Raw genomic sequence first — 25,522 nt, 5'->3', positions numbered from 1 at the left:
TTAGAGGCTCTGTCAAGATTTCTGAAAAACCCAAGTGTTTTATAATCTAGACAACCTGCATCCATTTCCTAGGAACTTGTCAAGAACCATGCAGTTCCTGGGTCCTCTCCTGGAGTCCTTTTAAAAAAAATTGCATCACACAAACTACCACTTTTTTTTATTGTAAATAAAGCATTCATTAAGATAACTACATACCAGATTTACAACTTGAACAGTTTTGCATTCCTTCAGAGATATTGTGAACTTCACTTCCTATTGGCAATTTATTACTAATTTTACCTATTTGTTCCAAGAGTTGTTCTTGTGACATTTCAGTTTGAGAGTATTCATCAGACTGCAACATGAGTTCTTCCATATAAAGCACTGATGTAAATAAAGTGGATATTTATTTTTGCTATGAAATTGTTTTCTTCACACACTGGTTATCAGTCATACTTCTAGCATATGTCTCTGCTATGTACCATATTCTTATACTGGGCAACAAAACAGAACCCTACCCAGGCACATGGTCTTTAAGTGTCACTACAATACCAAAAAAAAAAAAAAACCCCACAGAAAAATGCATCTCATCCATGCTCAGGTACTAAGGAATTAAGAACACCAGTTGAGAAGAATAAGGGCAAGAAAGCAGATCAAGAAGCTTGCTTAGGAACACAAACACCCCACCCCAAGAACTTCAAACAAATATTAGGCAGTTCTTCCATCTAGTTCCAACCCCCCTGCCATGAACAGGGACACCTCACACTAAACCATCCAACACAAGGCTTCATCCAACCTGGCCTTCAACACCGCCAGGGATGGAGCACTCACAACCTCCCTGGGCAACCGACTCCAGTGTCTCACCACCCTAACAGGAAAGAATTTCCTCCTTATATCCAACTTAAACTTCCCCAGTTTAAGTTTTAACCCATTACCCCTTGTCCTGTCACTACAGTCCCTGACAAAGACTCCCTCCCCAGCATCCCTATAGGCCCCCTTCAGGTACTGGAAGGCTGCTATGAAGTCTCCATGCAGCCTTCTCTTCTCCAGGCTGAACAGCCCCAACTTCCTCAGCCTGTCTTCATACGGGAGGTGCTCCAGTCCCCTCATCATCCTCGTGGCCCTCCTCTGCACTTGTTCCAGCAGTTCCATGTCCTTTTTATGTTGAGGACACCAGAACTGCACACAATACTCCAGGTGAGGTCTCACAAGAGCAGAGTAGAGGGGCAGGATCACCTCCTTCGACCTGTTGGTCACACTCCTTTTGATGCAGCCCAGGATATGTTTGGCTTTCTGGGCTGCGAGCGCACGCTGCCGGCTCATGTTCATTTTCTCATCGACCAGCACCCCCAAGTCCTTCTCTGCAGGGCTGCTCTGAATCTCTTCTTTGCCCAGTCTGTAGCTGTGCCTGGGATTGCTCCAACCCAGGTGTAGGACCTTGCACTTGTCATGGTTGAACTTCATAAGGTTGGCATCAGCCCACCTCACAAGCGTGTCAAGGTCCCTCTGGATGGCATCCCTTCCCTCCAGCGTATCAACCGGACCACACAGCTTGGTGTCATCGGCAAACTTGCTGAGGGCACACTCAATCCCACTGTCCATGTCAGCGATGAAGATGTTAAACAAGACCGGTCCCAACATCGATCCCTGAGGGACACCACTCGTTACCGGTCTCCTGCTGGACATCGAGCCATTGACCACAACTCCTTGTGTGCGGCCATCCAGCCAGTTCTTTATGCACCGAGTGGTCCATCCATCAAATTGATATCTCTCCAATATAGAGAGAAGGATGTCATGTGGAACAGTGTCAAACGCTTTGCACAAGTCCAGGTAGATGACGTCAACTGCTTTACCCTTATCCATCAGTTCTGTAGCCCCATCATAGAAGGCCACCAAATTGGTCAGGCAGGATTTCCCCTTAGTGAAGCCATGCTGGCTGTCACCAAGCACCTTGTTGTTGTTCACGTGCCTTAGCATGTTGTCCAGGAGAATGTGCTCCAAGATTTTACGAGGCACAGAGGCGAGACTGACTGGTCTGTAATTCCCCGGGTCTTCCATTTTCCCCTTCTTGAAAATGGGGGTTATATTCCCCTTTTTCCAGTCGTCGGGAACTTCACCTGACTGCCATGATTTTTCAAATATGATGGCCAGTGGCTTAGCAACTTCATTCGCCAGCTCCTTCAGGACCCGTGGATGGATTCCATCAGGTCCCACGGACTTGTGTGCGTTCAGATTTTGAAGATGGTCTCGAACCAGATCCTCTCCTACAGTGGGCCCAAGGTCTTCATTCTCACAGCCCCTGCGTCTACCTTCTAAGAACTGGGTGGGGCAGTCAGAGCCTTTGCCAGTGAAGACCGAGCTGAAGAAGTTATTCAGAACCTCAGCCTTCTCCAAATCCTGTGTAGCCAGTTCTCCCGAAAGCTTCCTCAGGGGGCCTATGTTGTCCCTAGTCTGGTTTTTGTTTGCTACGTACCTGTAGAATCCCTTCCTGTTATCTTTAACATCCCTGGCTAGGTTTAATTCTAACTGGGCCTTAGCCTTCCTAACCTGGTCCCTAGCTTCCCGGACAACATCCCTGTACTCTACCCAGGCCGCCTGTCCTTACTTCCATTTTTTATAAGCCTCTTTTTTCCTTTGAATTTTCCTCAGCAGCTCCTTATCCATCCAAGGAGGTCTCCTGGCCCTCTTGCTGCACTTCCTTCTAGTTGGGATGCAGCACTCCTGAGCTTGTAGCAGGTGATCCTTGAATATCAACCAACAGCCTTCGGCCCCCCTGCCCTCCAGGGCTATATCCCATGGAACCTTACTAAGCAGGCTCCTGAAGAGGCCAAAGTCTGCTCTTTTGAAGTCCAGGGCAGTGAGCTTGCTACATGCTCTTCTCACTCTCCTGGGGATCTCAAATTCAACCATCTCGTGAACGCTGCATCCAAGGCTGCCCTGGAGTACCACATTCTCAACAAGCCCTTCCCTGTTGGTGAGCACAAGGTCAAGCATGGCACCTCTCCTTGTCGGCTCCTCTATTACTTGCAGAAGGAAGTTGTCTTCCACACAATCGAGGAACCTCCTGGATTGCTTGTGCCGTGCAGTGCCATCGTTCCAACAGATGTCAGGGTGGTTGAAATCCCCCATGAGAATAAGGGCCTGAGAGCGTGAGGCTTTTCCTATCTGTCTGTAGAGTGCTTCATCGACAGGTTCTCCTTGATCAGGTGGCCTGTAACAGATTCCCACAGTAATGTCTCCCATGGCTGTTTTCCCTTTAACCCTGACCCACAAACTCTCTGTAAACTGCTCACCTGCCCCCAGACAGAGTTCCATACTCACCAGCCTATCCCTAACATAAAGGGCAACTCCCCCTCCCCGCCTGCCAGGCCTGTCCTTTCTAAAGAGCCTGTAACCTTCCATTCCAACACTCCAGTCATAGGAGCCATCCCACCATGTTTCTGTGATGCCTATTATATCATACCCCTGTAGATGCGCACACATCTCTAATTCCTCTTGTTTGTTCCCCATGCTACAGGCATTTGTATAGAGGCATCTGAGACGAGCTCCAATTGAAGCCGGCTCATTGGCTGGAGCAGCTGGAATATATCTACACTGTTCTGAGCATTTATTATAGGTGCTGGCAACTGACTGGGTGTGTTGGGATGGAATGATGCCCCCCTCCCCCAACACATCTAGTTTAAAGCCTCCTTGACCAGTCTGGCTAGCCTCCTACCAAAGCTGTTCTTCCCCTTCTTTACCAGAGCAGCTCCACCAGCCCCCAGTAGACCTGGCCTACTAACTTCAGTCTTATGTTCAAGACACCCAAACCCCTGACTATGACACCACCCTTTTAACCATTTATTGACCTGGCCAATCCTCCTAGCTTTTTCTTGGTCCTCCCCTGTGTCCTGGAGAATTGACGAAAAGACTATCTGAGCACCGGAGCCCCTAACCACCTCTCCCAGGGCTCTGTAGTCTTTCTTTATGGTCCCCAGTCTACTACTACCTATATCCCTAGCACCCACATGGATCACAAGGAGCGGGTAATAGTCCGTGGAACTTACTAGAGCAGGTAGCCTCTCTGTAACATCCCTGATCCGTGCCCCTGGTAGGCACCACACCTCCCTCGAGACGGGGTCAGGCCGACAGGCGAGTGCTTCCGTCCCTTTCAAAGTAGAGTCCCCTATTACTACAACCCGATGCTTTTTCTTTGTAGCACCAGTAGAGATCTTTACCCGTGCATAATCCGGCTGTTTGTGGTGCAAGTACGTTTCCTCGTTAGTCTCCCGCAGGACAGCAAAGCGGTTCTGCATAGGGACAACAGATTTAGGAGGAAGCTCCTTGCTTTTAATTGTCCTTTTCCTCCTTCTTTTGTTATTTTTCTTTGTCACTAATTCCCAATTTCCCAGGTTGGTGGCCTCCTTCTTTCCTTCATGAGCTGGAGAGTCACTGGTTGCCCACAAAAACTTCAATTGTAGCTCTTAGCTCCCTGACTATATCAGGTGGCAAGCATCAAGATGGTATTGAGACAGGGCTACTGAGAAAATAACAGAACTGGGGGAGACCAAACCAGCAGGGGCTACTCAGGCAGAAACTACTACTTCGATAAAAATACAGCTAAATGTGCAGCTCAGGCATCTGAATGAACAACAGATTACTGATGAGAGTGAAAACAAAAACAATACAAAAGAATTACAAAAGCAAAATATAAATAGGATTAAACAATTCAGAGCTTAGAAGACTTAAAACACTTAAGTGATCATCTAATTTTGACTATATAATTTGTCTTAAAATGGGACAGAATTTTGAAATTCACACTCTGAACCACGTGAAACCTTAACAAAAGTCAGCTTCAGGTGAAAACCACAAAGCTATCAGACAGCAAACTGCCATGAAGAATTAAATTTTACAGTCTTTCTATATTATAGAAATGCATTTTACTGCACAAGATGATGAACAGAAAGATAACAACCATATCATCTAGTAATAGCAGACCTGAAGTTTAACTTTAGCTGGCTAAATGCTGCTTAGAACTTCCTTCAAACTAGCAAGTCTTGATCTTCATAACTAGTGAACATTCTTCCCCCCAATACAGGCAAATGTTTTTGTTCTTTGCATATTAACATAAATTACAAGGCAATTTTTCAAAGTAGTTACCACCTTCCTTATTTTATTTCCAGCAGCAGTTTCACTCTGCCATTCCTTTGCTAATGACAAGTTCTAGACATCAGGGATGATCCCTGAACATCAGTTAATATTTACAGTGTCAGGCAGGACTGAACTGAGAGTTCTTCCACCTTATCAAGTATGTTTTCCCCTTCTCTCTGAAAGAGTTAGTTACCAGACTCAGATTAGTTCCACTAGTACAGGTGGCTAGTGTCTAAATTCTAATTAAAAAATAAAATAAAAAAAAAAAAAACTACAAAAAAATTTCAATTTTTTTCAGGAAAAAGTCTCTGGACTGCATGAAAGGCAGCATTAGCTCAGTGATTCTCTTCTTTCTACTATTAATTCTTCCACTGAACCAATTGAAAAAAAAAAAAAAAAGCTTTCTAAGCCACTATTTTCTCCCCTTTTATGGTCTTTTACTAGTTAAGCTTGTTGTGTTTCAAAGTTAAAAGACTTAATTCAGCATGCCATTATGCCAAAAGTATTTAAGTATAGAACCTTACTAATAGTCTCTCTTAGAATACAATCATATCCAAATATGAATGTTCACCAAATAACTTTTTATATCTACAAGAAGCACCTAATACTACCAAAACCCACATGCAAAATGCTCATGCACTTCAACTAAGTTATATTTCTCGACCAGGAATTGCAGCGTAAAGAAAAAACAAATTACTATCCTTAAACATGTAACTGAGTTGAAATCCTCCCCTCTGTAAACTATTCAGAAATGTTGGCTTGTGTCTAAAACACCCCAAACAACCAACAACAAACCAAGCAAACAGAACTTCAACAATCACTCTTCCACTGTATTAATGAAAAGAAAAAAAGCTGATTAACTTGTTTAGAACAAGATATTAAATTAGCAGATGTTTTAAAATTCCATTATCATTTAGCCTTGAATTCTTGAAACACTAAGACATAAACCTCATCAAGGCACATAGAATTATTCACAGAATACCTTTACTGTTTGGGGAACTGTCTGAATTTTTAATTCAATAAGTTACACACCCAGTTATAGCTTTGCCTGTAAATAGTATTTCTGGATTTGGTTCACCCTAGAGAGCACTCCAAACCATCAGTGGGCTTCACGCTTCTATCAGAAAAAATAAAAAAAACCCACAAAAAAGCCAACATAGTAAAAGCAGAAATACACACTGCAGATAAGAGACAAAGCTGTGAACAAAAGAAGAGATATTGGTGTATGATCTAGTATTATCAATATTTACACAAAAAACAGTTAACACCTAAGCAAGGAGCACCACCGTCACCAAGAAGGGCAAAGGCAACACAAAAGAGCTGAGAGAAAAAGCAACCAACCATATAACATTCCAAGTGGAAAAATAGTCTTTCTTAGAAAAAGCTATGCAATACAACTGGGAACTAGAAAGTAATATCAGAAAATAAAAAAAAAAAAAAAAAGAAAAAAAAAGAAGGCACCAGAGAGCTTTAAACTACAGTATGGTAAAAAAAAAAAGGCACCAGTGTTACACTTTGCATTATACAAAGACAGCATTGGGGGGGGGGGGGGGGTGTTAAAAAAAAAATAGAAAAAAAAATAGGTCAAGTAAGGAAAAAAAATGCCAAGAAAGAAGAGCTAAAAAAAAGTCTCACAGAAGAAGTGATGGCCCAGTTTTTCCAGTTTCAGCCAAAACCCAAGAGTACTCAGGAACCAAGCCACCATGCTGTTCAGAAGCTGAGAGGATGAGAACCAGGTTAGTGACAGAGGATATTGCACTGTTCTTCTCTAAAGACCTATGGGTCAAACAGATCCTATTAGCCTGACAAATTGATCAGAGCCCTACCTTCTCCTCTCTTGGCTTCCTGGTGCTGCAGCCCATTGTCATAGTTTAAGCCCAGCCAGTAACACAGAATCACGCAGCCGCCCACTCACTCCCCCCCTTCTTCCTCCCCCTGCTCCCAGAGCGATGGGGACAGCACTGCACCAGCTACTAAGAAGAAGAAAATTAAAAGACTGCTAGAGCTGAATCCAGGACACCAACAAGAGCAGTCAGTGAGAAAAGACAAGCACTTCTAATGAGGTTCCCATTCCTGCGAGCAATACATGTACACCAAACTCCTGCTGAACTGGCTTCAAAAGATGCGCTGAGCTTGCAACTGTTAAAAACATTAACCTCAACATGTACCAGGGAAGAAAATAAGTATTTCCCTTTCTTTAGAAGCTAACAAACTGTCCTGGGTTCAGCAGTAGCAGTAATTTTTCTCCTTCTCAGTAGCTGGTGCAGTGCTGTGATTTTGACTTTCAGCCTGGGAACAATGCTGATAGCAACAACTAAAAACATTGGTGTTAAGTAATGTTTACTCTGACCAAGGACTTCCTAAGCCTCATGCTCTGCCAGGGAGGAGGGGAAGCCAAGAGGAAGCAGAGACAGAACACCTGGCCCAAACTAGCCAAAGGGGTATTACATACCACAGCACGTCATGCACAGTATAGAAACTGGAAGCAGTTACCCGGAAGGGCTAGATCATTGCTTGGGTCAGGCTGGGTATCAGTCGGCAGGTGGTGAGCAGTTGTATTCTCTTCCCATGTTATCCCCCTTATCATTATTATTACTATTAGTGGCAGCAGTAGTGGTTTTGTACTATATCTTAGCTACTGGACTGTTCTCATCTCAACCTGTGGGAGTTACATTATTTCAATTCTCCTCCCCATCCCTCCAGGAGAGGGGGAAGAAGGGAGTGAACAAGCAGCTGCATGGTTCTGAGTTACTGGCTGGGCTTAAACCATGAAACCTTTTTATTTCTCACCTGCTTCCAGTTTCCAGGGAAACTGGATATTTTACTTCCTGTTCACTTTCCTGCACAGCTAAAATAAAAAAAACAAAACAAACAAAAAATCCCAAACAAAAACCCAACAAAAAACAACAAAACACAAATAAAAGAGGGACTATTACTTTGTAACCAAAGCCACCCACTTTTCTTTACATCTTTGTTAATGCCAGATAGATTAGATACCACATTTTTACATTTATTAAAAGAAACTTAACAATACACCAGGTAACTTCAGCTACACCCTAGGAAGTTCTAGTCATAGATTTTACTCATTACATCTCTGCCAAACCAGACAAAAGCTATTACTATTTGTAATATTAGCAGTCTCTTGTACTCACATTACTGTAACCGTTTCTCATGTTACGGTCTTATCATATATTGCCTTATTAAGTCCAAAACTCTCATCTAATGAGGTACTACTGCTGCCAAGGCAGAGCAGACCCCTTTCCTCAGAGAATAGCAGAGTATCACTTAGAACAAAATAACATCACTGTCAGTCAGAAGAGTTTGCTGTTACTGTGAGGGTGATGAGGCACTGGCACAGGCTGCCCCATTCCCAGCAGTGTTCAAGGCAGAGGGTTGGAAATGGATGAGCTTTAAGGTGCCTTGCAACCCAAGCCATTGTGCAGTTTAAAAAAAGAGAGAAATTAAACTACGCATACACTGCCAACTCAAAAATAAAAACAAATATTCACACTGAAGAGGCACAAGAAGCTTTACTGAATGAGTGTTATCAGCTTCAGAAGCAGTTAAGATTTCTCAGAGCCCTTTCACTTCAAAAGGTGACTTTCCAAACTTGAACTGCACTAACCAGTGCAGTCTGCTTGCATGCCTAAGAACAGACAACTTCAGTTCCTTTGCTGCTGTTCACAACCTTTTTTTTTTTTTACACAATCACCTGACAAACTCACTGATTTCATTGTAGCCTACAACAATGCCACTGCAAAATTCTACATACAAAGGAGTTATCAAGAATCAGAACCTTTTTGTATCTCTTCCTCTCTCACCAGGGCACTGCAACAAAGTACTGCAGGACCCCTCTGTTCCTATCATACCACCTTCAGGAAAAACATCAGATCAGCAGTCACAGGAACTGGGGTGGGGGAGCCTTTTTACCAAAAAAACAAGGAAATTTTAAAGCTTTCTTACACACTAAAGACAGAAAAACTGAATCCCTTCACAAAACAATTACCAGACTTAGCTTCCCCTTCTTAACTCACAGGAATTTAGAAGTCTTCCTTCTCCTTTTCCCACTGTAGAAGAACTGAGGGACTCGCACTGAATCCCTCAGGGAAAAAACAAAACAACCCTGTAGGGGGGTAAAAACAAACAAACAAAAAAACAACAAACCCACAACCAAAAAAGCCACCCTGCAAAACCAAACACATCACCAACAAAAAAAAAAAAAAAAAAAAAACACCACCAAAAATACAGCTCACCAAAACAAAAAAAAAAAAAAAAACCAAAACAAAAAAACATACACAAAAATCTCTCTGCTTCACTGAGCTCTTGGGTCCCCAGTGAAGTTTTCAAATCCTGGGCCAAATGCCAGAGTGCATATAAGTAGGAGAAAGAAAAAACTTGACAATTGAATGGGACATGCAAACAAACACAGGAAAAAATAACAAGCATATTTTAGAGAAAGGGGGGGTGGAGGGAATAGGCACACAAAACCCTGCTACGCACTGTCATATAGAAATGGAACAGGAGAAAAAGAAAACACAAAAAAAATCTCTGCTAGTTTAAATCTAAGATACTGGGGTACTTATGCAGAGAGAAATACACACATATTTTACTTTGCTTAAGCCAATATGGGCCAAACGCACTTACTGGTCACGCGTGTGCAATGTCACCCTCCCAAAGGCATTCCATACCGTTCCGTTGACATTTCAAGCATCAAAAACTAAAATGTACCACTAACGTTTTTAAGCATCACTTACAATGTAATAAGCCACATAACCTTTCTATCTGCAATAAAAAAAAAAAACACGTGCAAGCTTTTAAAACAATGCTTACTACAAAAAATTTACGATTTGTCTATAGCTAGTGAGATGAGAGAACTTGACCAGCTTTGAAGGAGGAACTTGAAACTGTCTTTACAGATAGATTCGCAAGCAGTAGCCCGTCACTAACACAAACCCTATATGCAGCATAACGCAAATGCCTGTATCCGGAGATCACAGTTTTTTGCTTCCATTAAAATCCATGCAACCGTAAGACAACGCCCAAACAACTGCAAATCTTGGAGAAACAACGGCTGTCCCGCTCTGAGCGGCTGCAGCACAAGCCCTCACACACCGAAGGAAGGATGGACGCACAAGCCCAAGCTACAGCTCGGGCGCCCGGGGCCTCCTATACCACGAGCAAAGTCACGCCGCAACCCGCACCACAGGGCTCCGCGATCTACGTCTTAAGCTGCCAGGAGCGCTGCGGGAGGTCGTCCGACTCTCACCACAAGGGCGAGAGAAATCGCCAGCAGCGCTGCTCCAGCGTGTAACATCCGAGGCTCCACCACGCCCTAGGTAACCACCACCCCGTCCAGAGCCCGGGACACAGGCCGAGCAGGCCCGACCGCCGGGCGGTGGACACAGGCCGAGGACTGAGCGCGGACAGACAGCCCCAGGAAGCCGCACCAGCAGAGACAGCGAGAAAGTACCGAGAAGCCTCCGCCGCAGCAAAGGCCGCGGCACGGTCACGAAGGCCCGTCGGCTGGCAGAGGCAACCGACGGTACACGGGGAACCCAGGGTAGTCGAGACCTCGCAGGCCGTTGCAGCGAAGATCCAGCGTGGTCGGCAGCGAGAAAAGAGCAGGAGAGAGGAGAGCAGCGAGAAAAGAACAGGAGAGCGAAGAGCAACAAGCACCTGGTGTGGGGCGAACTGTAACGACGAGGCCACGACCCCACTCACCGGACTAGTCCCTGAAGAGGAGACAAGCAGCGGCAGCCGGAGCCAGGCATTCAAAATGGCAGCTGCGCGGCCGTAGCACCGATACCGCAGGCGGAAGGATCCGCACTCCAGCACACTCCCCTCAACCTCCCGGCCCTTGCCGGCCACAGAGCCGAGGCACGACGGCAGCGACCTCAGCGGGGACAGTGCGGGCGTGGTGGAGTGGAGCGGGGCGTAGCGGGGCGTAGCAAAGGCCGCTCGCACTACTTTTCTTAGTGGAAGCACTCGCGACGTCAGTCCTACGAATGGCAATATGTTCGCACCATTGCAGTCAGTGATGACGTCATGCGTGGGGCGGTCCTCCCCGTAACGACTCCCGTTGTGGAGCCGGGTGGAACGTGTCGTCCGCAACTACGGTTCCGGGGTCCCGCTGCCAGCGTCGCTTCTGCCGAGTGGTCACTGTGGCTGCAAGCACAGCGACGCACTCTACTGACGTCAGAGGGTCCGCCCGGCGCCTTCCTTGCGGCTGGTGTTGGAAGCGGCTGTGAGGCGGGCCCGGCGGCAGCACCCGAGCGACGGAGGGTGCACGGGCCTAGGAGGGGGATCGAGGGCAGTGGCTGCACAGCCGGCCCCCGCCCCGCGCGGCTTTTCTTTCTCCACTCCCCGGACCTTTCGTCACCTCGAACATCAGCAAGTGCCCGGAGCTTATCCGCAGAGCCCCCTCACATTCGAGATGAGGCCGCCGATGCCCCGCAGCAGGGAGCAGGTCCCTCCCTGAGCCCTGGGAGCAGTGGCACCGGGTGTGGCCGGTTGCCATGGCAACCGGCGAGGGTGCCCTCGATGGATGGGTGAGGCATTTCTTCTGCGTGGGGTGGTACATCGCGTTATCGCTGTGTGCCACGGAGAGGTGCGGGGAGGGGTCGGGCTGGGCCAAGCTGTAGGTGGCAGCGGGCGCTGCTGGGGCTGATGCGGGCCGCGGAGGAGGAGCCGGCTGATGGCGGGTGAGGCGCGAGCTGGGGCGCCTTTGCGATGCCGCGGGCTCGGCTCAGTGGGGCGGGCCGCGGCTTGGGTTCCAGGGCCTGTGACCGGACTCGGGCGCCCTCCGTCTCCAGGATCCTGGATTAGACCTGGGGGCCGTCGCCCTACTTCTTGGTAGGGCTGGGGCTTGGGTCTCCTGCTGCTTTCTGGGGCCCTCGGTGGCAGGGCCGGGATTTATAGTTCCCTCTGTTCTTGGCGCAGGTGAGGTGGCGGCCGGCGGCGGGGATCCGGGAGCCAGCGTGTGTCAGCCCCTGCGGGTGCTCTCATGAACGAGAGTCGAGGCTGGATCTGCCAGGACACCGCGGGGCACCATGAGAGCGGGCCACGAGCGGAGCCAGGAGTGCCTCCCGCCAAAGAAGCGGGAGCTTCCCGCCGCCAGTGCCGGCACCGAGGCGGGACGGGCAGGGGCTGTCCAGGCCACGGGCGAGGGCACCGAATGGGCTCAGACAGCCCTGTGCTATGGCCCGGGTGAGGCCGTGGAAGCAGTGACAGGGCTGACAGTGGACCAGTATGGGATGCTCTACAAAGTGGCAGCACCACCTGCCACCTTCTCCCCCCCAGGTCTGCACCCCATGGTGAACGTGACCCCCCTGCCCCCTGACTTCAGTGTGACTTCGCCAGTAATCCAGCACTCGGAGGTGCCCTACCCTCCTGTTCACTACGGACAGATCACCCCGACGTCCCTACAGTTTATCGGCTTGCATTACACAGTGCCCTATTCTGTCCTTCCTGGCTTCCTGCCTAGTCCTCTCCTGTCTTCTTCCACCAACCTCACTGGCTCTCATGTCCCCCACTTTGTGCCATATGCCTCTCTTTTCATGGAAGAAACCACTCCTTCCCCCCAGACTACCTCTCCTACCCACACCTTCAGCAAATTCACTTCTGCAGTTTCTCCTGGCCAGATGCAGCACCATGCTGGGACCCAGCTGTTAGATACTGCACCAGGTAGAATTCCTGTTTATTATCAGATGTCCCACCTCCCACCAGGGTATTCAGCACATGAGATACCTACAGCAGGCGGAAGCCCAGAGTCTCCTCAGAAAGACAGTCAGCTGAATTCAGAGGTAGCTGCTGCCAATGGTGGACAGAGACATCCAGAGCATAATGTTTCGAGAAGGACCAGCGAGGTTGTGGATTCTGCCAGCAGTAAAGCTGAAGACTGTCTGCCAGGAGCTGCAGCAGGATGTGTGGTTGATGGACAGTTCCTTTCAGGTTACCAGACCTTGGGAACAGAGGTCTCAGTGCCAGCTCACAGAAGCACCCCAGACACTGATCTGGAGGTTCAGAGGGTGGTGGGGGTGTTGGCATCTCAGGATTATCATATTCTGGCAACCCAGAGGAAAGATGACCTGAGCCCTTTAAAACTTTGCCATAAATCACGACACCCTGATCAGCAGGGTGAGTCAAAAGACATGCTGAGGAACATAGTGGAAAGGGCTGCTGCTGAGAAAAGCCAGTCCAGAAGTCCGTATGTAATGTGCCCTGAAGAGACGGTTAGACAAAGACACTTAACCAAAGGAATGGTGATAGCCAGCGGCAAGCCAGTCCTGGTTGCCATTGGATCCGAGCCCATCAGGTCTTCCACTTCAGAAACCCTGGTGGGGTGGAGCTCAGATGCACAGGCTCAAGGAAGTGTGCTCAAAAAGGACCCTACCCAGCTGCAGCCACCCAGCTCCTCCCATTTGCCCTCTCATTTCATGAAAGGAGCCATCATCCAGCTGGCTACAGGAGAGCTGAAGCGGGTAGAGGACCTGCAGACTCAAGACTTTGTTCGCAGTGCAGAGGTGAGTGGGGGCCTGAAGATCAACTCCAGCACTGTGGTGGATATTCAGGAAAGCCAGTGGCCTGGGCTTGTCACACTGCATTTTGTGGTTGGGGAGCAGCAAAGTAAAGTGAGCATTGATGTGTCCCCAGAGCATCCCTTCTTTGTGTACGGCCAGGGCTGGTCTTCCTGTAGCCCAGGGCGGACTGCTCAGCATTTTGCTTTGCCCTGCCACAGGCTGCAGGTGGGCGATGTCTGCATATCAATCAGTTTACAGAGCATGAATGGCATCTCCACTTCTCAGGCTAACTATGCTCTCACAGATCAGTTGCTATCTACTAGGGAGACAGCTGAAAGAACAGCTCAGGGGTCCAGAGAGCCATCTGACAGAGCTGCTGAAAGGAAGAGCCACACAGATAGGGACAGCGCAACCCAGAACTCTCATGCGGAACCCTCTCAGCCTGAGACTGGCAGTCAGCACAGCTGGACAGCCCCAGGTTTCCAGAGATACAGCATGCAGGCAGAAGAGTCTTGGCCATCTCTGCTCTGTCCCTCTTTCATTCCCCAGGAGGTCAAGCTGTCTATTGAAGGGCATTCTAATACAGGGAAGTGATCCCTTGGAGGCTGTGAGCTAGGGCATCCCTTGTAAGTGAGCCTCCCTGTCAGGTGGAGAAATTTCAGACTTTGTGGCATGTTCACCAGCAAGGCTGCTTTCTGCCCCGTGGGACTGGGTTTATTCCAGTTCAGTGGCTGACCAGTTCCTCTTGGGGAATCAAGAGGGCCCCAGTGCCTCAGGAAGCAGCAACAGGTTAGCTGGGGTAGAGACCAGGGATGTGCTCATGAGCTTGCAATGAGAGCATTACAGAGCCTGGAAGCTGGGGCTTTCTCACACCTCCCAGAGTAACTGATTCCCTGCAGAGCAGGGTCTAAGTATTCAGGGTAGGTGGGGAGATGAGGAGGGCAGACACGGCTTAAGGTAGCAGATAAAATTGCTTAAGATTTTATTCCTCCTTTCTCATGATTGGGAAAAAATAATCCCTACTGGAGTTTAGGGGGCTCAACTCAGAGTATCCCTTTTTTTTTCACATATGCACTTTAAAAGGACCGTTCACCAATGGAGATCTTGAGGCCAGGATAGAGATGCTTCTCTGGTGGTTCTGTTTAATATCTGTTCCACTGAATCCAACTGCTCTTTCTTCTTCCAAAGAATGCACGGATTTGAATGAATCACAGAAATTCAAGAAGGACCAAAAGGATGGGTTTGGGTGTAGGTGAACTTGAGTACTTGGAATGGGACAAAAGTTGGGATGGGAGATGTCAGTTTCCTGCTATAAAATACATTTAATCATTTGTCACCTGATTTGGAGAAAACTCCAGGAGCAAACTTGCCAACAAAGTTTTCAAGCTGACAATCAGGTGTTCTTTATTGCGGTGCCAGGAAACACGGGGGATAGCTCCTCCTAACGCGTGTCTCTCCTATTGCTACACAAGCCGTCCTTATATAGCCACTGGGCATACATACATATTCATGAGGCTACGTATGGATTACATAATTTTCCAGAAAGTTCCCCACATGCGTACAGAATTGTGGTGATGGTCTCTGAGGGTCGTTTACTTCTTCCAACAATCTTCATCACTTCTGGCAGCTTTTGAAGCATGCGAAGTAGATGCTAATACCAGTTTAATTGGTTCGTTAGCACCAGAGACATAATAATCCTCCTATCCTCCTACTTATCAGTTGGTTTAACTGTATCCCATCCTGGACACCTGCCATTCCCAGATACTCCTTATCCCTGAGTCCTGTTCTTCTAGACTGTTTTTCTTAAAACTATGTCAACTATAATGATTTATCTTGTACAAGAATTCTTAATATGTTGTGTAGCTGCACTCTATTTTTTCCTATGTGTCATGCACCTCAGTAATTTTCCATTGCTACTGTTCCAAAGCCATCAAATTTAACATTACTTAAAACTAATTCTAAAGGTTTATATATTCCATTTTCTGCCCCCCTTATCTCAAATCCCCCCTTTTTCCGTCCTTTCGCAAATTCTTTTGCAACATTTTATATATTACCATCAGAAGTCTTTTTGAAATAATTTCCCATTTCTACTTGGTGCTTGATTTCATTCCTTTTCCAATCCTCATAATTTATCATAGATCGTTTACAACACCAGGGGGAACATTGTATCATACCACAAGTAATCAATATTAAAGTAATTAACATCAATATTCCTGCAACCAGTTGCCTTAACCAGGAGAGATTGGGTAACCATGAAGTTAACCTTTTCCATATCTCTTCAAAACCCCAGGAGGTGTCATCCATGGCCATTTCATGAAATATCTTAGTTTGTTTCCAAATTTCCTCCAGACCTGTTTCACTTCTGCCACTTTGGTCTATATAGGAACAACAGCTTTCATTGATTATGGAACAAACCCCCTCCTTGTGATGCCAATAACATGTCTAGAGCTATTCGGTTTTTGTAATACCACCTTAGATAGTCTGGTTATCTCTTGTTGTTCTGCCTGGATTATATCAGTGTTTTTACTTTCCATTTCCTCTATGGTTGCCGAGATATTTACAATTGCTTTCTCTAATTCACTCACTCCCAAAGATGGAATTAGCCCTCTTACAAAACTATGAAATGAGGTGTGCCATTCAATAGTAGATTAAACCCTCGCCTAATCCGTTTAGCAATAATTCTAATCCAGGTCCCAGAAGGATACCTGTCGATAATAGTAAAATTGGGTATTACAGCACCCTGCATGCCCCCTTCCAGTTGGGGGCTAGAGTCTTATAAGCATTTTCTCCACATAACCAATACCATCCTTTCCCTTTAGGAATGGGCCACCACTGGACTACGATAGCATCTTTATTAATAGTATGATTGCAGTTTGAATGGTGACCTACATCTGTGGCATTTAAACAAGCATGATCTCCTACCTTGGTTCCTGGTGTAATACATCTTTGTGCACAGGTGTAATATTTATTACCTGGATTAGGATTAACTATTCCAAATTTTAACCTTTCCTTTGAATACAGATTGCTAGTATTCACCCACAAATTAGTCCATGAGATAGTGTTAGGAATTGGAACTACAGTTAATGGAAGGTCAGGATTTTCTCCTGATTTAGGCAACTGTGCACACACCCAACAGTCACTACGATTAAAAACCTTAGTGACATTCTGCACTAATTTCAGGTATAAGTTGTAATTTCATATGCAAGGGTCCTGAAGGTTCAATCTGCCATATCTTCTCTGGCTGTGGTGCTTTCTTTATTCTTGAATAATGTATCTAAGCAGGTTGTTCCTTTATCTTCACTGCTGTAAAGGTGATCAATAACATCTGGTATGGTCCGCTCCACTTCTCCTGTAGAGGATCTCCTGAAAAATTCTTAACATAAACCCAGTCTCCAGATCTGAAAGGGTGAATCGGATAATCCAAACCTCTCTCTCTTGTCCCTACTATTCTCTTATTTATCTCCTGCAGTTGTTTTCCCAGATTGATCAGAAACTGTCAGAGATAGCCTTCCCCCACTTCCTGAAGACTTTCTCCTTTAAACTGGGACTGATATGGTCTTCCATATAAAATTTCAAATGGGCTAACCTCTTCTTTCGACCGAGGTTTAGTTTGAATTCTTAATAGAGCCAGTGGTAAACCTTGGTGCCAATATAAATTCGTTTCCTGACATATTTTACTAATCTGTTGTTTAATCAGATGGTTCATTTCTTCTACTTGCCCACTGGCCTGAGGCCTGTATGGAACATGTAGTTGCCAAACAATTTCTAATTTTTTGCTAAATTCTTGTTACAATTTTGCACTAAAGTGTGAACCTCATTCAGAAGAAATTTCCGCTGGTACTCCAAAAGTAGGTATTATCTCATTAAATAATGTTTTAGTCACTTGTTTTACATTATTTATCCTACAAGGGAATGCTTCTGGCCAGCCTGAAAAAGTATCCTTTAACACCAACAAATATCGATAACCTCCTTTTCTCAGTAATTCAGATAAATCTGTTTGCCACTGCTGTCCCAGATAACTTCCTCTCACAATTGTCCCAATTTGATTTCTATTTTCAGTTTTAGGATTATTCTTAAGACAGAGCTGATATTGTTTTGTCACTAATTGAACTATAGTATATAGATTTCTTCCTACAATTTGTTTACGTATTTTTACAAAGAGTTACTACCCCAATGAGTTTTATTATGTTCCTCCTGAACTAACTTCCAGAGTTGGTTATAGGGGATTACAATTCACCCATCAGGTATCTGAACCCCACCCTCTTTATTTTCCTGTCCTTTTAGATCCTCAATCAATTTTCTATCCTCTTTTGAATACCTAGGTTTAGAGTTTTCAATTGTTAGTTTGCCATCAGGGATTAAGGACATGATTTGAGATTGTTCAGCTGCTCGTTTGGCTTCAAAATCAGCCAAATTATTTCCAATTTCCTGATCAGAATCACCTTGCTGATGCTCTCTGCAGTACATAATAGCTACTTCCTCAGGTAGCTGAACAGCTTCCAGTAGCCATAGAATTTCTATAGCATGTTTAATCTGTTTCCCTTGTGTGTTCAAAAGTCCTTGTTCTTTCCAGATAGCCCCATGTGCATGTACCACACCAAATGCATATTTAGAATCAGTCCAAATATTTATCCTTTTATCTTCAGCCAATTCCAGGGCACTCGTTAGCGCTATTATTTCTGCCTTTTGGGCAGAGGTGTTCGAGGGTAAAGGTTTAGCTTCTATTACCTGTGAAGTGGTGGTTATGGTATATCCTGCCTTTTGTTTACCATTTTTCATGAAGCTGCTACTACCATCAGTAAACCAAGAATCAGCATCTTCCAGAGGTTTTTCTTTCAAGTCTGGTCAGCTCGAATACACAGTCTCTATGGTGGCCAAGCAATTGTGTGTTAGTGGTTCTGTCAATTGTTCCTGCAAAAAGGATGCTGGATTCAGAACGTTAGTGACCACAATTTCTATATCATCCTGTTCCACAAGTGTGGTCTGGTATTTTAAAAAACATGAAGGAGATAACTAGTGGGCTCCTTTCTTTTCCAGGACTGCTGATACTACATGGGACACTAGCACAGTAATCTTTTGTCCCAAGGTGAATTTGCGAGCATCTTCAATGTTCATGACAACTGCTGCCACAGCCCTTAGGCATCCGGGCCATCCTTAGCTCACTTCACCCAACTGTTTTGAAAAATACGCCACTGCCCTTCTGTATGGTCCTAGTTTCTGAGCAAGGACCCTTAAAGCTATTCCTTGTTCTTTGTAGGAATATAGCCAAAAGGATTTAGTCACATCCAGAAGTCACAGAGCTGCAGATCTCTTTAGCTCTGTTTTTAAATTTCTAAAAGCCCCCTCTGCTGTATCAGTTCATTTTAAAGAGGGAGGGTTTCCTTTCAACAGTTCATATAGTGGTCTTACCAGAACACCATAATCATGGATCCAAAGTCTGCACCATCCAGTCATTCCCAGGAATGTCCGGAGCTCCTTGATGGTCGACGGTCATGGAGTCTGACAAATGGTTTCTTTTCTAGCAACTCCAAGTTCTCTCTGTCCTCCTGATATTTCATATCCTAGGTAGGAAACTCAGGTTTGGATTAGTTGGGCCTTTTGTTTGGATACCCGATAACTGTTCAGTCCCAGGAAATTTAATAATTCTACTGTCCACTGGATAAATTCTGCCTTTGTTTCTGTAGCAATTAATAGGTCATCCACATATTGTAACAGAGTCCCCATCTGAGTAGGTGGCTTCCATGATTCTAGTTCCAGTGCTAACTGATTTCCAGAAATTGCTGGACTGTTTTTAAACCCTTTAGGTAATACTGTCCAAGTTAACTGAGTTTCCCTTCCTGTGTCAGGATTTTCCCATTCAAAAGCAAATACCTTTGGCTTTCTTTGGCCAATGGTAAGCAAAAGAAAATGTCCTTTAAATCGAAGACGGCAAACCATTTCTGATTATTATTCAATTTAGTCAGTCATACAAATTAGCTACTACTGGACGAATATCCCCTGCAATTTTGTTGATTGCCCTGAGATCTTGAACCAATCTGCAACTTTTCCCATCATATTTCTTTACTGTCCAGATAGGAGTATTATATTCCAATTCACATTCAATTAATAATCTATATTTTAAAATTTATCAATGATTTTTTTTTATTCCCTTTGATCTTCTAATTTTAAGGGATATTGTTTTATTCCAGTTGGGCAAGCCCCCCCCCCCCCCCCCCTTTTTTATTTCCACTTTAAAGGCAAAGCATTTTTCTCCTTACCTGGAACTCCAGATGCCCATAGTCCCAGATATACCTGATTAAGGTTTTCTTTTATTTCAGGGAGGTCCTCCTCTTTGTTTTTCTGCTGAATTAAAGATAAACTGAAAACTGCAATTAATTGATTATTTTTAACTCTAAATTCCATTTTGCCTTCTTTAAATTTTGCTTCTCACCCTAATAAAGATTTTATAGAATTTGGCATGCATAAAAATTTATGCATTCCTATTTGTTTTCCCAATTTGTACTTTAAAGGTTTCAGAAAGAATGCCTCTCTTTTTTCTTTTTTTTTTTTTGGTTTTTCTCTTTTTCTTAGTGGCCAGTAGTTCCCACATCTGTAACAAATTCTTTTCTCTCTGATTTAACACTAAATAAGTTGCACCTGTATCCACTAAAATTCCACTTTATTTCCTCTAGTCCCTAGTTTTAATTTAATTAGTTGATCTGCTAGGGTAGATTCCCCAGTCCTGTCAGTCTTAACTGTATCCCATCCTGGACACCTGCCATTCCCAGATACTCCTTATCCCTGTGTCCTGTTCTTCTAGACTGTTTTTCTTAAAACTATGTCTACTATAATGATTTATCTTGTACAAGAATTCTTAGTATGTTGTATAGCTGCACTCTATTTTTTTCGTATGTATCATGCACCTCAGTAATTTTCTATTGCTACTATTACAAAGCCATGAAACTTAACATTACTTAAAACTAATTCTAAAGGTTTATATATTCCATTTTGTGATTTTTGTGCCCCCCTTGTCTCACACCTAATTAAATCTTTCTTCCCATGTTAATAACTTAAAAAAAATTTTAAAATCTCTTGGGCTTACAGCTTTTGTAGGTGCTTAGCCTGTGGGTGGATGGCATTGGGAGGGGGGTTGTTTGGATTTTAGTGTTTTGGTTGGGTTTTTTTTAAAGCTGGAGTAAAATATATTCATCATTCTCTAGGGAAGGATGGAAACATCCTTTTTCTGTGAGAAGGCCAAGACTATTTTGTAATTAAATCAGAACACTTTCCATATGGCTAATTCTTCCCTGCAGGCAGTTTCCTGAATAAACTCTAGACAAGACATGAGTGTTAGTGCATGTGCGGGCAAGGTACAAAGTTTCTGCTAAGTACACGTCTCTGATTAATGTAGCGAATCTAAAAACTCCACAGCACCATGGGGCATTTTGGGGTGGTTTTGTGTTAGTTTTTCTGATGCTTCACTTTGGAGTTCCTCTGTGGAATGTGGTTAAATCAAGAGTAGTCTTTTTCATGGTGAGATTTAATACAAATGTATATTAATACCTCATTATGGTAATAGCACTATTCAAGTGAGGGCTCCTATAGTTACACTAATTTACCCTCTCTGATGGTGTGTTATGACACCAGCTCTAACTACTTACCTGGAATAGAAAGTAGTGACAAGTGTCTGTGAATGATAAGAGTCGGTGGACTGTGGACAATAAGAGTCTTCACTGACTTAACCTAAGTTAATTGTTCCTTGTATTAAGGGGCCCATCTCTGTGCTAGGACCAAGCTTTTGAGAGGGTTTCTTTTCAGCATGCAGGTCCCTGCTGAGTCCTGGTGCTGCTCCTGATGTTCAGAATACTGTTTTCCATCTTGTCTCCTCTTCCTGAAGTCAGGCCTGCCTTACTGTTAGAGCACTGCTGCTCTTTCACTAAGCAGCTTGTGTGTCAGCACTTCTCCTTGGCATCACTGTCCTTCATTCAGCTGCAGTGGTGGTGTCTCAGGGCTGTTCTGCACGCTCCAGGAATGTGTCCTGTAACTAGTTGACTTCAGCTGATTGTGAGACAAGGGGGTGCTCTGCCTGGATATTAGGCAAATTAGAGTCTCCAAAATGTCCCTTCCATCCAGGCCATCAGTCATTTTCCTTGCACATTGCTAGCCATTTCTGTTGCCTTTGAAATGCCTGCATCAGGACAGTTTATTTTCAGGCCTTAGGTGAGATGTGCACTACTCATGCCTTCAGCATTTCTGCCTCATGGGGGTTTCTCCAGAATGAGGATGCTGCCTGTATCACATGTAGCTTCCCCCAAATGGCACACTGCTTCCGATCTCATCAGCTGTATTTGCAATGTATGAAGTCACAGTAATGCTGTCATGTGAAGATTCTACCTTCCTGGATGCAGCAGCTGGGGGAACAGATGCTGTGTTCATGGCACCATTTGTCAGTGAAATGTACTGTCTGGGCCCAGGTGCTTGGCTTCATCCACTTGTGTGTTTCACAGTTGCTGTTCGTTGGGTACTCCTACGCGAAGACCTTGATTAATGTTGGTTAGTACTTAATGCTCAGGATATCCAGGGTGTCTGTGGCCAAAGTCAGAAGAGCCCGAGTTCTCTTGCCTGATCTTTGCATGGCGCATGCAGAGGAATTCAGCTGTGGCAGGCAGCTAAGAAAGGATCTTGCATACGTATGGTGTGTGAATGTATCCAGGCTGGTTGCACGCACAGAGGGAACAGTCTGAGCAGCTGAGGGGTGCAGGGCCCCTCGTGTGCACCTCTGAACACAGAAGTCTGTCTTTCAGAGAGAGGGTTTGGAGAGCCTGCTGTATCTCATGTAATTACTTCTATATCAGTTACTCATGTAACTACTCCTAGATCTCAGCCATACTAAACAGTGGTCTGAAAGGGCAGACACTGATGCATGGGGCAAGATGCTGTATGGCTAAAATAGCTTTGTACTGTAGGTAGCTGAAGAGCTGTGAAGGTGCTTGCCCTGGTGTTTACCTGGCCATTGGCCTAGGCTTTGGCTAGCTGCTTATCTCTTGAGCATGGTTTTGAGCTCTGTAGAACAGGCCAGGGTGAATTTGACCTTGGTGCTTCTACCCAGACTCCTTGTCTGTCCCACTGATGTGCATGTTTCAGCTGCCAGCTCTTCTATGGAAGCAACAGTTTGGGGCACGTTTCATGGCAGGACATTGAGATGAAGAATCTGGGCATCTGGCTGCTTGCCCCAAAGGTGGTAGGCAGGAGGGGCCACTGGTGGCTGTCTAGCCCAGCTTAGCAGTTCTTGTGATCACTGGACTCTGTCCTGACTGGGTTGGGCTGTGTTGCTCAGCCCCTGTGGTGGTGGTTGTATTAAACGTTGAGGCTCTCCTGAGATAGGGAGTGTGTGAGACAGGTGCTTCTGTAGGCAGAAATGCTATAAATGAACCCATGGAGGAGGCTTTTATTTCTTAGGTTTACAGGGAAAGGAGGAGATAAAGTCAGGAAGACATTGTGGAATAAGATGGTTATCTGGGCTTTTCTGCTGGCAGAGGTGTGACAGGCTTCTCAGAGAAATATATTGTTTTCCTGCTGCTATTGTGAAGGGGAGGAGAGTGTGGGCTGTCCTACCTGAAGGAGGTAGCAGCAGTGACCTCCTGGCCTTGGTCTTACCCAGCTCACACTCTGTGGCAAGAGTGTGTAGGATGCAATAATGGGTGTCTGTAGCCATCTGTACCATCTCACAAGCCATTCCTGGGGTCAGCTGCCCAGCAGAGGCCAGGACTGTTTTAGGTTCTGTGTGCACTGTTGCTCCAGGAACATGAGACTTGCTCCAAGCAGTGAGTGCTTATCAGTACCAGACTATGCAATGGAAGCTCTGTCTGGAAAGAAGGGAAGCTGCAGAGGCACCTCTGCCTCCTTTTTCCAGCAGGAGCACAAGTATAATGCACTTTTCACATTAAGTGTCCCCATCCCCTGGTCTCCACCCCACACTTGAAGTCACTTTGCCCTGTAGGGAACTAACCCTTGTTACTCAGAAAATACTGTAACAGAAATGCCACCAGCTTGAGAAGCCCAAATGCTAGCTCCTGCCCACAGCAGCATATGTGCCTTTCCCTAGCACCACTCACAACTGCTCTGTCTTTCAGGCTGTCCTAGGGCCTGAAACTGCAGAACCTGCTAAGATGACTCCAAATTCACACTCTGTACAGAATTTGGCTCAGGGTGTGTTCCATGTATGACTTAAAATGCTGATGGTCGAGGCCCTTTCATGGTCTTCACATCTGTCCATGGAGGACAGGGCTTGCCCCTAACATCTTTCTAGGCTGCTGCCACCTCCCCTTGCAAATACACCTGTGCACATTCTGGTTGTTTTGGCTTTCAAGGCACCTTGGCACTAGGGGAAGGTCTGCCCATGCAAAGCATAGAAGCAGACTGTGGCCCTGAGGAAGGGGCTGGGCTTCACTGAGGCAGGGAGGTCTTTGTAGATAAGTGCTGATCCCTCAACTATAACCCCAGTTATGTAATAGCCGTATTAACATGTAACCAACTGCATTGTATCTAAAGCCTTAGAACTAGTCAGGTGCTCCACTCCAAACTTGCTCCTGCCCCTCTCCTCTACCTGATCTTTAACAAAGCATTAATAGTTCTAAAGATAATCTCTATTTTGTTGTGCTTTTTTTTTTTTTTGTAACTTCTAAATAAATCAATTTGTACTGTATATTTGTACTTTTGGTGAGATCTTTTTTCCTGTTTTACCATGTTAAATCTGTACTTGGCTATACACAGATTGTATTTTTATTGTAAATGCTCCTATGAATATTGCATTTAACTTGTTGACTCTGTAAACAGTGTGTATATATATATTAAAAACAATAGCTTTTCCTTTGGTGTTTGAGACTTCTTTATCGTCTGTAGCATCAGTGATCATGAGAATGTGGCTTCTCTGGTCATACACAGAGTGATCCGGAGACCTGTGATGAGGGCAAGGTTAAAGGCTGTGTGACAGATGGATTACAGCCGTAATTCTGTGCTCGAATAATTCTGAGTTTATGTGGTCTTTCTTGAACCCCTTGGAACAATGATCATGTGCCAGTGACACTGCAGGGAAAGTTTCAGCTGCAGGTGGCAGAGTGAGGCTGCATGTCTGCTGGCCAAGCAAGACACACAAGACAGCACTAGCAAACACTGCAAGAAGCAAACTGTCAGTTTGAGCATGAAAACAGACAGAGCTCAGATTAGAAGTGAAAGATCAGAGAACAAAGGAGGATATGAACAAGGAAATGTGGAACTGAATACATCTTTTCCAGGTCTGGAACATGGGTCTGAACAGATCCTTTCCAGATCTGGTGCATTTTCCCAAAGTAAGAGAGATGATGATAGCTCCCAGATGTCAGTTCTGTGTGATGACTTAAATTCCCTACCATCTGGCAGGTTTTTCCAGACTCAGTTACTGAACTTTTTATGGCTCCTCCCCAGCTCCCCCCTTTTCCACATTCCTCTCATTGGTTTTGCTGCTGAGTGTGGAAGCAAAAGCAACTTTCTGATCTGTGTTTCTGTTTACTAGTGGTCCCCCCCTCACCCCACGGTGTTATCTGCAGTGACCACTGAAAGTCACTTTTGGTCACAGAGGAATTTACTATGAGAATAACTTGAGTGTCATCATTGGTTCTAGATGGGCTGTATATCAATACATTTGACTGTACTGAAATGGTTGAACAAGCTCATCTTACTATGAAGTCACAGACAGGTTGGGGTGGGAAGGGACCTCCAGAGATCATCCAGTCCAACCCCCCTGTTCAAGCAGAGCCACCTACAGCCAGCTGCCCAGGACACTGTCTTTTGCGTATCTCCAAGCTGTGAGACTCCACAACTTCCCTGGGCAGACTCTGCTAATGCTCTGTCACCTGCATGGTAAAAAAGTGTTTCCT

The 25,522-nt window shown here is 45.3% G+C and overlaps 2 protein-coding genes across 4 annotated transcripts in view; one reads left to right on the top strand and one right to left on the bottom strand.

Annotated features, from left to right (window-relative positions):
* LOC136004183 (AP-1 complex subunit gamma-1-like) overlaps positions 1-11,189 on the bottom strand; it is an 82,760-nt gene extending 71,571 nt beyond the window's left edge. The window contains exon 1 of one of the 3 annotated variants that reach the window (XM_065660457.1): positions 10,831-11,189. The gene's annotated coding sequence lies outside the window, so the exon portion shown is untranslated. Of the gene's footprint in view, positions 1-10,785 lie in introns of all 3 variants that reach the window. The other 2 variants (XM_065660456.1, XM_065660455.1) reach the window with 2 other exon arrangements.
* LOC136004184 (ataxin-1-like) lies at positions 11,113-15,228 on the top strand. Its single transcript, XM_065660458.1, has 2 exons — positions 11,113-11,657; positions 12,049-15,228. The coding sequence occupies exon 2, from the start codon at positions 12,159-12,161 to the stop codon at positions 14,220-14,222; it is 2,064 nt and encodes a 687-aa protein (XP_065516530.1). The 5' UTR covers positions 11,113-11,657; positions 12,049-12,158; the 3' UTR covers positions 14,223-15,228.
* Positions 15,229-25,522: the final 10,294 nt, after the last annotated feature.

Source organism: Lathamus discolor, chromosome W (assembly GCF_037157495.1).
Source record: "Lathamus discolor isolate bLatDis1 chromosome W, bLatDis1.hap1, whole genome shotgun sequence".
NCBI lineage: Eukaryota > Metazoa > Chordata > Aves > Psittaciformes > Psittacidae > Lathamus > Lathamus discolor.
The sequence above is the reverse complement of the archived record's forward strand: the minus strand, read 5'-3'. Positions and strand labels throughout refer to the sequence as shown.